This window comes from Colossoma macropomum, unplaced genomic scaffold (assembly GCF_904425465.1).
Source record: "Colossoma macropomum unplaced genomic scaffold, Colossoma_macropomum, whole genome shotgun sequence".
NCBI lineage: Eukaryota > Metazoa > Chordata > Actinopteri > Characiformes > Serrasalmidae > Colossoma > Colossoma macropomum.
Window position 1 is genome coordinate 7,430,411 of NW_023494808.1, and position 12,832 is coordinate 7,443,242.

At 41.4% G+C, this 12,832-nt stretch overlaps 3 protein-coding genes across 3 annotated transcripts in view; 2 read left to right on the forward strand and 1 right to left on the reverse strand.

Annotated features, from left to right (window-relative positions):
• The window catches only part of LOC118797942 (uromodulin-like), a 22,628-nt gene extending 21,145 nt beyond the window's left edge, over positions 1 to 1,483 (forward strand). Inside the window, exon 7 of the mRNA XM_036557241.1 lies at positions 1,385 to 1,483. Within this exon, the coding sequence (XP_036413134.1) occupies positions 1,385 to 1,483 (99 nt within the window). The remainder of the gene's footprint in view (positions 1 to 1,384) is intronic.
• A 781-nt stretch (positions 1,484 to 2,264) lies between these two features.
• Positions 2,265 to 3,382, reverse strand: LOC118797838 (dnaJ homolog subfamily B member 4-like). The gene has a single exon (XM_036557114.1). The coding sequence runs from the start codon at positions 3,082 to 3,084 to the stop codon at positions 2,857 to 2,859; it is 228 nt and encodes a 75-aa protein (XP_036413007.1). The 5' UTR covers positions 3,085 to 3,382; the 3' UTR covers positions 2,265 to 2,856.
• Positions 3,383 to 9,133: 5,751 nt separating this feature from the next.
• The window catches only part of LOC118797812 (very-long-chain enoyl-CoA reductase-like), a 28,615-nt gene continuing 24,916 nt past the window's right edge, over positions 9,134 to 12,832 (forward strand). Inside the window, 1 exon segment of the mRNA XM_036557083.1 lies at positions 9,134 to 9,244. Coding sequence (XP_036412976.1) covers positions 9,230 to 9,244 — 15 coding nt within the window. The 5' untranslated portion in view covers positions 9,134 to 9,229.

A 12,832-nucleotide genomic window follows, 5' to 3' on the forward strand; every position in this document is an offset into this window, starting at 1 on the left:
ACAATTAAGAAAGAGAATAAGGAAATGGTAAAAAGAGGTATTGGATTAGGATAATATCAAGAGGGGAAGAAGCGAAGAAGGGGGAAGCGGAATAAAATGACTAAAAGACAATGAGAAGATGGTTAGAGAAGAGAAGAGAGAAGAAGAATAGAATAAAGAAAGAAGTGCTAGAGGTTTAAGCCGCGAAAACTCAGAACTGTCTATGAGGGTCACCCTGGAATGTGTGGTGACCACTAGGGCCATGTTTGGGCCACAGAACCAACTTGTCGCCCTGCAAGCGAGTAAAGTTTGTTGTCTTCAATCGGCTGGGTAGCCCTGGACACAGATAGATGGGCCTTTTCTACAACTTTCGCCACATTTTTTCTCTTGGATACACAATTTTTTGGTCTACAGTGAGAATGCTGTGACCAGCTTACTAAGCCTGGTAGCTACACTTTCCTCTAATGGCTGATATGGGCGAGATAATACTATGATTCTCATGCACTGGGTGCCAGGAAAACAGGTTCCCCAAATGACGCCTTTGACATTATGATATTATATATATATGTGCTTGTTTCAACTTGCACTCATCATCCTTAAAACACACATTAGCGTATTTAATACTGTCCTCACCTAACCAGTCAAACAGGACCCAATTATCATGTAATCAGCATCCCGGTTCTCTCGACAAGCAACTGATGCCCTATGCAGATTGATTATCTTTACCTGGTTTGTGGCTTTAAACTGTGTGATTTACCAGCGAGATCTGCATTTTATCCAGTACAAATCGGCCATGTCTATACGTTTATAATTACGAGCTACTTACCCTATAGTAATTGACTGACTCAGAGCGCCTCAGTAATAGTAGTTCCTGCTCGAATCGAACGATCTCCTGTATGTAATAAACACACCCTTCCTATCCTCAAGTTCATACGCGGGCTTCTGAATCACCTTTTCTGTGATGCGTGCACTTTTCTTCTTGTTGGGTGGTTTTGTCAATTACACTTTCTGGCGCTTTGACTGTCCCAAGGGAGCGCTTGATGGAGGACATTCGTGACTGATCATGTGCTAATCAAATTGCCGTTGTGACAAGCCGATTAGCCTATGACATTATTGGTGAGTTCATGATGAATGACAAAAGAAACGGCCCAAATGATTTGGAAAAAAGTCGGTTCCATTGACTCACATTAAGTACCCTATGTTTTTTCCTTCTCCTGTAAGTTCCAGTTTGGTAATACAAGGGTTTTGTTCACCCACAACAGTGTTATATTATGTGTGCGCACACACCCCACAGAGCACACACAACCACACACTCAACCTTCACGAGACCTGCAGTGACTGACGGGTAAACTTTTCTGCAGCTTCCTGTGAAGTGATAAACTGTGGTTCACTGCTTCCTGTGCAGTTTTTAGTTCCCTTCCAGCAGATCACCCTTAAAACGTCTGAATACCCCGTGCTGTACACTTTGCAGGGAACTACGGGGGTGATTGAAAAGCACCTATAGTGTAGAGCCAGGGTTCCAATCTGTCCCAAGGGCCGGTGTGGCCAGGTTTTTTCCAACTCCAAACCGCTGAAGCACATCTGATCGTACTTAATCAGTTGGTCTCAGTCTTCAAACACTTCATCAGGTGACCTCCTGCTTTGTTGGAGTGAAAACCTGCAGTCACTCCGGCCCTCTGCGGATAAGACTGGACACCACCGGTGTAGAGTATTCAGTGCACTCAAACAATCCCAGAGTGCACCAGAGCAAACAGTGTACAGGGGATATTTATAATGCACTAGATGGTTTGTAAGTAATGAGCAAACCCATATAACGTTAGTGTCCGAAATCGACTACACAGTGACTATCTAGTGATCTAGCTTTTCAAATGCGGTGTGCAGTGATTCAGCTTGTTGTTTCTTTCTTCAAAATTCCACATTTTTTTCCTTTCTTGTCTAACGAGCGAGTGGAGGATGCCGGTCCAACAAGTAGATCTTTTTTCCCTCTTCCTGATTGTCTGGTCCTCTCAGAGCATTAAACACGTGCTCCATTAATAGAAGTGCTGACAGGTCTCAGCTCTCCGCCCTGTTTGTCAGAAGCTTCCAGCACGCGCCAGAACAACTTCACAGAATGCACAGCACGCGGAAACAGCCGAAGACCTACTACTTATATTTATATCACTGTTGTCAGAACAAAACCTTGTATCTCCAAAATGGTAACTTTACAGGAGAAGGAAAAAACCTACTTTACTTTTAATGTAAGTCAATGGAACCAGAGTGTTTTCCAAGTAAGTTTAAAGCCATTTCTTTTGGCCCGTTTATCATGAAATGTACACACAATGTAAAGGGCAATAGGTATTTTTAAATTAGGTCAAAATACATACACATACAGGGCTGCCAGTCTGGACCTGCCAGTTATTTCCAGCTCTCGGACTGGATTAGCTGGGTGTGGAGTTGCTGGAGGACTTTCAACGAGTTTAAACTGGAGCTCAGATAAGACTCAGCACACAGCAATATCACCAGGAACGCCTACAGAGCCTCAGCACAGACATGAGCCTTCATGAACCAGCCTATTCTACCCGCAGTCCGACCTGTCAACAGCCTCGATAATCGAATAAAACCGTTTTGGGAAGATCTAACTAAACCGACAACAGCTCTACGGGAATCTGCGTAGGACTCCTAAAGCAACTCTGGACAGTGCTACTGACACTATTTTAGATTAATACAATACAGTACTGCGTCAATATTGTACAAAAATGAAACTAGTATGGATATTACTTAAGTATTATGCAGCATTTTAGGACTCTAAGAGAAAGAAAACCTATTTAGAGGACAGAGTTTAACGCTACGTTTGTAACTCTTGCGCTGGAACACAACGCATTTAACGTAAACGACACGTCACTCACCATCTTCTCCAAATCTGTCGTAAATGTCCTTCTTCTTCGGGTCGCTCAGGACATCGTAAGCCTCGGCGATCTCCTTGAACTTATCCTCGGCTCCCGGAGACTTGTTTTTGTCCGGGTGGTATTTCAGAGCCTGTTTGCGGTACGCTTTCTTGATCTCGTCTTCGGACGCGCCCTTGCTGATGCCCAGAACGCCGTAGTAGTCCTTCCCCATCTTCACCATCTACGGAAACTTCTTAGTCGCTGCTACGTTACAGCTAGTTAAACCGAAAATTAGGCAGAATTTAACCGCGCTGAGCGTCCAAAACTGTCACAAGTCGACTGTTCTGCTCACTTTCAACTGTCTCTATCCCAAACTGGCTTGTTTTCAGCGGAATATCTCTTGTTTTCTCCTGACCGCCCCTTTCCTCTCTCCGTGTTTGTGACTGAGAGCGCCGCGCTGCTCCGCGCTTTTCAACCGTCGCAGAAAGTTCGAGAAAGTTCTCCGGCTCTCCGGCGCTTTCTCAGCGCTTCCACCGTAGACTGCGCTGGCGGACGCCCCGCCCCTCAGAACGATCCTCGCTCTCTGATTGGACCGAATTGAAGTCACGGCATGTCAAACGCGCTACGCAACAGAGGCGAGAGCCAATGAGCGTCGCCCAAGAGCAAAAAAACAGCCGTAACCATGGGAACAACGTGGCCTGGCATGTTTTCAGTTTCAAACTGGGCCACTTCAGCAACGCTACTGTTAGCAACTGTTGATTTTCGGGGTAAATTTAGTTTAATTTACTTTAATTAAAGTAATAAAGACGTTTGGTGAAGAATTATTTCACTTATATATCACTTTACTGTTAATTTCAGGGACCTTCTTATATTTATATTATAATTTTATTTTTTTTTCTGTTTTTCTACACTTAGGTTTCAGTGCTCTGTATGTCCTGTACATAATGTAGTATTGACAATAAAGCTGACTTGACTTGACTTATCTCAAGGTCGATGTCTCTTCATTTATATGCCTCAGACCATTTGTCTCACCCAATAGTACAGGTGGGTAATCCAGGTCCAAAAAGTAAAAACCCTCCCCAGGATTTTGTTCCAGCTTCCTGAACACCTTTACTGCTGGTTTGAGCAAATTAGAGAAGTCAAGCAGTTGGAACAACATCCTGGGGAGGGTTTTTACTCTTTGGACCTGGATTACTCCCCTCAGTGGTAGAGATGTAAACAAAGCCATTCAGAGTGGTTTGATGTGAAGTGGTTCACTGTAGAGCGGTGCTCTCTAGCCTATTTCAAAGCAAGATTTCTCAGTTTATCCAGATAACTTAAGTCCAAAGTCAAGCCTGTCCAACAGGAAAAGAGCCGAGGGACATTTCTATTGGACAGTCCTCCTCTTTCGAGCGTAAGTTATCCGGCTAACTGAGAAATCCATGAGGATCGACCAATGTAAAAGGCCTATGGGGGGCATCAAGCCCCGAATGGGCCTTTATAGGACCAGTGCTAGCTTACTTGCTGGGGAAGTACATCTATTGCTGCAGAATTCTTCCACCCCATTTACCTTTGGTCAGTTTCTGACCACATGGCTGTCATCCAGATATTATTTTGGTGGTGGTCCGTTCTCGTCACAGAAGTGACACTGACATGGTAGCGTGTGTGGTGCTGAAGTTGTAGGGGATTTTACACATGTCAGTGTCGCTGTTAGGTTGAGAAGGGACCACCACCCAAAAATATCCAGCCAACAGAAACTGACCAACAAGGTGGAGCTACAAGGAAGGGGTTTCCAATAAAGTGGCCATTAGGTGTGCACACCATAATATTGTAATAGCCTAAGTTTTATACCATTATATTCTTATTAGCACCTTACCACAGACGTTTTAGTGCATATTTACCACATATAATTTAAAATCTTCTTAAACTATTATCATATTTGGCCTAGCGAATAGGAGAAGAAGAAAATGAAAGATGTCTGTAAAAGTCCCCGTTCAGTACAGAGTGACTCTCTTGACTTCCAGAATGACTCAGGTTTTGAGTAAAGAGGGACAGTGGGCTACTTTCAGTTTCACATCAGTGTTGTATTATACATGCTTAGTACTGCAGTAATAGCCTGGTAACTTAAAACCCTGCTTAATTCACCAATATTAGTATTATTGCACACACTTAAAGGGAAACTCAAATCATTTTTGTTAAAATGCATAATTAAATGGTTAAGATAAATGGTTAAAGTCGCTCAGAGTGGTTTAGTGTGAAGTGCTCTGATATAGAGAAACTTACCGACTAATAGTTTACAGTGGTGTTGATAGGAACCAGACGTCTTCAGAGTTTAATGAGCTCCCTCACGGAAAGTCACTACATGACCTAGTTATGAATATGCTGCCTGATGCCTGAAACACTGTACTATTATATTATGACTAGTATTATTAAACAAGTTTTGGCTTAAAGTATATTATTATTATTATTATTATTATTATTATTATTCATTCGTAGTGAAAGCATACACAGGCAAAACGTATTTCATCTGATTTATCAATATTTTATCATCATCAGCATTACATATAAAATCTCAGAAGACTCCTGTAGGTTCACTGGTGGTTCTGGATAGTAAATAAAACGTCTATATTTGTGTTGTAGTCATGGCGACCCCTGGTTCCTATCACCACCACTGTAAAGACATCAGTAAAGAGTCAGTACAGTTCTCTACAGCGAACCATTTCACATCAAACCACTCTAAATGACTCTGTTTACATCTGAACCAATGAATTTTTAAGAAATCTGGAAAATTCTGAATTCCTCTTTAATCCACTCCACCTTACCATTGTATATAAACCAGTTCTAGGAACATAAAAGCTTGTTGGAGGCCCAGTCAGAACTGGAAACAGATGCTCTTTATTCAGATTTACAAAGCCACAGGAATTTGATTCTCATCCAACATGAACAGAGAAACATATTCAGACATACTGTACGTGGATGGATCCACAATTATGGTGCCATTTAGTATAACTCTTAAAAATGAACCGTCATTTTTAAACATTGAATCTAAGATAACATGCATTTAACCATTAAAAATGTGATAACAAGCATAGATTGGAAAAAAACGGTTTCTTTACAGCGACTTGAATGATCAAATACACGTGTGGTTACCTAGCATCCACGCTAACGGCATGAGAACAATTGGGACCTTCTAATGATGTAATTAAAATGTGTTTTTTAATTAATAGTTCCCTTTCAAAGTGACCTGGTCAGTCAAAATCCCAATATCACTGAAAATGAAGACAAAAGGATGTCAGAACCTTTCATCTTCCTGTGAACTTCAGGAAAATTGATGATGTAACGACCGATTTAACATGTGACTTGTGGACTAGTCCAGATATTTCAGAGGGCTGAATGTGTTCAGGTAGCAGGACGGAGTGGAAGCTGTTGGACACTGAAATGTACATTGTTCATAACCTGTAATGGATTATTATTAAAGAAAGAGGCTGAAATGTTCAGTGGATTCACACATAAATGCATTTTTATTACTATGTTTCACAAGTATTTACAGTTGGCTGGGAAAAATAGCCCCCTGAATGTGGAATCACCCACATGCATACACACTGTACTATAGATTACTATAAGACAGCACTACAAGAATAGTATACAGAAGAGAATATATTGTAGATTATTATAAACTGCTGTAGTTTACTACAGGACCAAGGATGGTCTTGGCATCTGACTGACAGGGGCTTTGGGGGGCTTGTGCTGGCTCAAATACTCAAATATAGTGGATAGTCCACCACAGATGTAAACATCCAATAAATGTATAGCCATTAAATGTGTACAAATGACTAAATAAGTAGCATAGCTGAAGAAATGTCCTCTTGTCCACGTCATTTGACTGGGGGTGCCCAAACTTTTGCTTCTCAAAAACTTTGCAAAATAACTCAAAAATTCTTATTGCTCTTCTGTCTGTTGCTGTTTTCTGCCTCAGCTGCGCTGGAGGGTCTCTGCTCCGCCTCAGTGATATTTCACTACCCAGGAGGCATGGCGGGAAAAAGCGGTGCACGCAAGCCCAGCATCTCCGCGGCAACAGATACAGGAAAGAGACATCGGTCAGGTCAGTCTGGAGCTGCGGGGTCCGACACCCTCACCAGCTTCTCCTCACAGATGCACCAGTTTTCTCCATGGCAGGAGGTCCAGCGCTGCTAATGTGATTCACGTGTCTCTGAGTAGGATTGACTTTCAGAGGACATGATTCCTTATTAAGTAGCGTAACTAAGTCAATGAAGTGTCTCTAAACTCTACTGCTGTTGGACTGGCTTTTCACTGTCTTTTAGAAAAAATCACAACACTAATGTAACTCTTAACCTTCAGACAGGCGCATATGAAGTGCCAGATCAGTCATACTGCCCCAGGCTAACTGCCCCAGTCTAAACCGTTCAGGGTTTATATTATTATTGACTCACGGGACTTGTTGTTGCCCCTCAAATGGGATGTCTTAGACTAGCGTGTGAGGGTGTGTTAGAGTTAAATCTTCAATGTGTGTAGGGTTTTTTCACTACAGCTTGGTTTGGCTGGAAGGGAAAAGGTTCAAAGTCTTACACAAAATCTTCAGATCATACATAAAAGAGCACATATAGACACAACACAATAACACACATTAATCAAGCTAAATCATTTTCAGACTTTTTTATGTGCTGCCCTTGGAGTGTCCAGACACCTCTGGGCCCACAGCCCATCATCTGTCCCTGTACAGGACACTACACTGGTATCATAGGCTTCTATAAGGCAGCACTACAGAAATATTATATAGAGGTGGAAACATAACAGATGATGATGAGTATTATACAGCACTACATGTCTTACAGCTACAGCACTACTGTAGATATATATATGATCTGCTGATCTGGCCCACGGGCCTCATGCTTGGCAAATGGGCTATAGATCTTTCTAATAGGGGCATTTCATTTGAGCGTGTTGGACGCAGGAAAGTATGTTTCACCTTTTCTGTTACTGTATCGTCTTCTTGTCTGACTATCGTACTCATAAGTTTGGGCGCCACTGGTCAGTGTTTTTGCTGTTTTTCTGAGTGTGAATGAAAAAGTGAACACATCCTCTACAGCCCATGGCCAGCAGGCCAAGTCAGGCCGGTAACACGGTCCTATTTGGGCCACAACATTATTTTAATTCTCTGTTATTATTAGCCCGTTTCAAACTGAGATGCACGACAGTCCCCGGCATGCACTGCAACATAGTGTGCGTTCTGATCCCCAACAACAATCCGTGGACGAACGGTTACACAAAACGAAAAGATGCCCGGTATCTAGTCAAGCAAATAGGCAATTTAAAAAAACTACCTAAAACAATTGATTTTTATTTAGAATTATTTTTGGATAAGTATTTAATGTCTATTTTGCTGTTGCAATTTTGGCATGTTTTGAATAAACAATGGCCAGTTCGGGTCCTGGCAAAATGTTAGGTAAGAATAAAACACAGCTGGCCCACCGATTGGCTGAGATTTTTTAATATGGCCCTTTTAGTGGTTGAGTTAGACACCCCTGCTCCACAGAGGACACACTACTGCACATTTTAATGCACAATCACTGTTCAGTTGCTGAGTTTTCCCCATAGTGGGGAAGAAATAAATAAATAAAATGCAAAATGTGGCCTGTGAAAAAGTAATGGCACACTCTCTATTTTCCCCCCATATGTGGAACTCAGCAAATAAATATACATACATACATACATACATACATTGTCTAAACCGCTTATCCTTCTGGGCTGCGGTGGGGTGCTGGAGCCTATCCCAGCTGTCATTGGGCGGAGGGCGCAAATAAACATAAATAATATAAATGTAATGCAAATATGCACTGAATCTGGCACAAAAATGTCACATTTCAGGAGAGGATGAATTCACTTATTTTGACTTAGAAAATCAACAGAGCACATAACTTGACCAGGGGTGCCCAAACTTTTGCATATGATGGTATATATCAAATATGGGATCATATACTGACATTATTTTCCAGTTTTAAATGGAACAATCAGTAGCAGTTGAGTAAATATTATATATTTATATTCAATAAACAGTGATGAAGTGTTTCCAGCTCCTGGTGACTTTTGGACTCTCAGCAGGTTCAGTAGATCTCTCTCTCTCTCTCTCTCTCTCTCTGTCTCTCTCTCTCTCTCTCTCTCTCTCTCTCTCTCTCTCTCAGCCGTCTCGTTTATTCTCCCAATTACAAATCACTTCATTGTATCCACTCGGCCTCCGATTGGCTAGCAGGACAAACTGGGCGTGTCCAGCGCGTGCCAACATCCTGGGCGCTCATTGGCCGGCGGGGTGTCTTCCGAGCGCCCTGATTGGACCTTGGACCTGTCAGACGACATCTTGGAACGACAAAGAGTTTGAAACTGCAGCAGAAATGAAGCACTACGAGGTAAGAGGCTCTAATAACTCCGCACAGCGCGCAGCCTGAGCGCGCGCCGTATTAGTAATTAGTGATTGGTGATCATTATAGGCGCGCGCGCTCCTGTAATGGGCAGGGAGGACAGTGATTTATTAAAGGTGTAATAACGCTGACAGCGGCTCACTGAGGCAGTGAAGGAGGTTCAGGCTGCTCTGCTTGTCAGTCCAGCTTTGACCCGCAAGATTGCACAATAACCGCAAACGAGCAGAGCTTCATACGCAAAATACACCTTAAACCCCCCTGTTTACTCAGAGTGGGGTCGGATGGGGGTCTCTGGGGGGCTTCCTGAGATATTCTGAAACAGCCACTGAATGAAATACACAGTTTATAATATACACACTAAAAAGATGGTTCTTCAAGGGTTCTTTGGGTGATGCAGTGGTTCTGTATAGAACCATGAGTTCTGTATAGAACAGTTTCATGCTTCAACGGTTCTTCGCTTGGTCACTGACGGAGAATGTGTTGTGCATGGTTCTATATAGAACCTTTTTGAAAACAGTTCTGTATAGCACCAAAAAGGGTTCTGCTATTGTTTATGAGGTCAAACTTGTAACCACCATGCAAAGAGCTGTTTGAGCATGAAATGGTTCCATATAGAACTCTACATAGAACTTTATAAAGAGGTCATGGTTCTACGTTGGTTCTTTGAGTGTTCATGGTTCTGTTTAGAACTTGACATAGAACTCTATATAGAAGTCATGGTTCTATGTTGGTTCTTTGAGTGTTCATGGTTCTATACAGAGCTATTTTCAGAAAGGTTCTATGTAGCACTGTAAAGTGTTCTGCTATTATTTACAACATCAAACTTGTAACTACCAGGCAAAGAACCTTTTAAGCATTAAATGGTTCTGTGTAGAACTCTATATGGAACTCTATATAGAACTCATTTCTCTGTGTTGGTTGTTTGAGTGTTCATGGTTCTATGTAGAACCTTTTTAAAATACCTCTATAAAGGACTCATTGTTCTATGTCAGTTCTTTGAGTTATCATGGTTCTATATAGAACCATTTTAAAATACCCCTATATAGGACTCATTGTTCTATGTCGGTTCTTTGAGTGTTCATGGTTCAATGTAGAACCTTTTTAAAATACCTACATATAGGACTCATTGTTCTATGTTGGTTCTGTGAGTGTTCATGGTTCTATATAGAACCTTTTACCTCTATAAAGGACTCATTGTTGTATGTCGGTTCTTTGAGTGTTCATGGTTCTATATAGAACCATTGCCTTTACTAAAGAACCCTTGAAGACTAATTTATTATAGTGTATATATGGTGGACTCATTCATTAAGGCTGCTGACATCACAGCTCCCTGTTCTCCCAGCATTGTGGCGACTATGACATCACTTCCCCACTCGTCGATGAGGTCATCAGCGCTGTCTGACATCTCTCCAGTTGGATCAGACGATGTTACTGTATCAGACGTGTTGCAGGCTGTGATCAGGGCCTCTGTGCTGCTGCTGTAGGACTCCTGGAAGTGGGGGATTGTTTGTAATCTGGATTAGCCTCCTGTTTAATATGGATTAACAGGCTGCGTGTGTCTCCGCAGTGTCACTGTAAACGCGTTTCCACTGTTACGGCCAATGGAGCCCCACACTGTTTACACGCCTTGAACAGCACACACTGAGACAGAGCTATTGCCGTTAAGGCAATGTGGCCACCAGGGGGAGCCAGAGAGCCTATAAACAATGTAGCAGGTGGCTCAGTCTGTTATGATGCTGCTCCCTTCACAGATTTGAGCTAATGAAGCTCAGAGCTGTGAATGAGGGACAGATGTTGGAGTGATTAACAGAGCTGTAGAGGGTTCCCAAATGACCTAGAACATCAAGAATGAAGTTGCGCTAAAGTTAACATGCAGGATGTCTCGCATGATCAAATCTCAGGTTCCTAATAAAATAAAAAATGACTGTAAATAATAGGGGTGTAAGGATTTACACAGTTCATCATTAGAATCAATACGATATCGATCGATTCAAGATATTTTTGACAAAGCGAAAATAAGGATTGCCAGAAAATGTTCATATGTTGATATTTCAGTTTTGAGTTTGCCATATTACGTTATAAAAGTACGGTATTTGACACAAAAGCCGCTTTACAGCATCCCGATCTAACCCACTGCCCGCAAGCTAACATTCCAGTCACGGTTCAGGACGATACGATGTTGAATTGTTACATCTCTGATAAATAAATTAATAATTACAGTGTATTGTTTCAGATTTAATAACTTTTTGGTGAATCCTTTAAGGATTTAACCTGAATACTTAAGATGTTTTGTGCGACCGAGTCCGACTTTACGCAGTTATTTTTTTATGATGCATCGAGTTGTTCGGTTCTAGAATACAGCTGCATTCTAGAATCAAGCAGTGCTCTAGAAGCTCTGGTGATACCCACAATCATGAAAGGGTATCGAGATGCAATTTAGCACAGTAGTGACAACACGCCGCCCTGTTGTCTGCCTCTACCGCGTGTTAGCCTTTCAGCTAATGTTTTAGCTTTATTTTAAACTGATTCAGGGTCAAATTGATATTATTTCAATACACACTTTTAATAATCTAGTGTATATATATATATATATATATATATATATATATATATATATATATAAATCACTGCTGTCGGAACAAAACCTCATGTCTCCAAAATGAGAACTACAACTGTACAGTAGAAGGACAAAACAAACTTTAGTTTTAATGAAAGTCAATGTATCCAGAATGTTCTCCAAGTCATTATATATGTGTGTGTGTGTGTGTGTGTGTATATATATATATATATATATATATATATATATATATATATAGATAGATAGATAGATAGATAGACAGATAGTCTGTGTGTATAGATACACTGAATGTATTGTGGGGTACCCAGCCTTTCAAACGAATACAAATAAACATGTTTTGTTGGTGTTTTTGTTGGTTTGATAATGGAACATATTAAAGCGACAGTGCTGCCTTGTGAATAGATAAAGCCAAACCCCACCCATTTTAGCCCCTTGTTGTGATGTCAGCAGTCTTCAGCACTCAGACCTTTCTGTTTAAAGCTGTTTAACCACCTTTGAGCTTAAAGAGCTTCAGTTTGTGCGTTTAACAATAATTCTAAAAAGAAAAACCGTCAAGTCGTTATTTACACAGAACACAGAGCTGCTTTCTGCTAACAAACCTTTAGCCGGTATTTGTAATCGAAAAGAACAGCGATAAAATTCACCGGCCAAAAGTAAGCAAGGTGCCCCCGAGCCTTGGTTGGGCAGCGTGCATGAATTCAAATGAGTTAGACTGATCAGGTTGTTTCCGAAATGCTGTTTATTGCTACAGTAATGCATGGAAAATGCATTATTTAAAGTGTCTCAACACACACAATCTGCACTAGGCCTATCCCAATTACACAGTCGGGTCAGATTTCACAATTACGCCATCTGAAATCAGCTCTATTATGCTTCAGGAAGCAAACTATTAGCTTGCTGTGCTGGTTAGAGGCAATAAAGGCACAAAGAGAGCAGTAAATGCAGTTATTGAGACACATCTTGCGGCTCATGACGCCAGCAATGCTGTAACTTCTGAC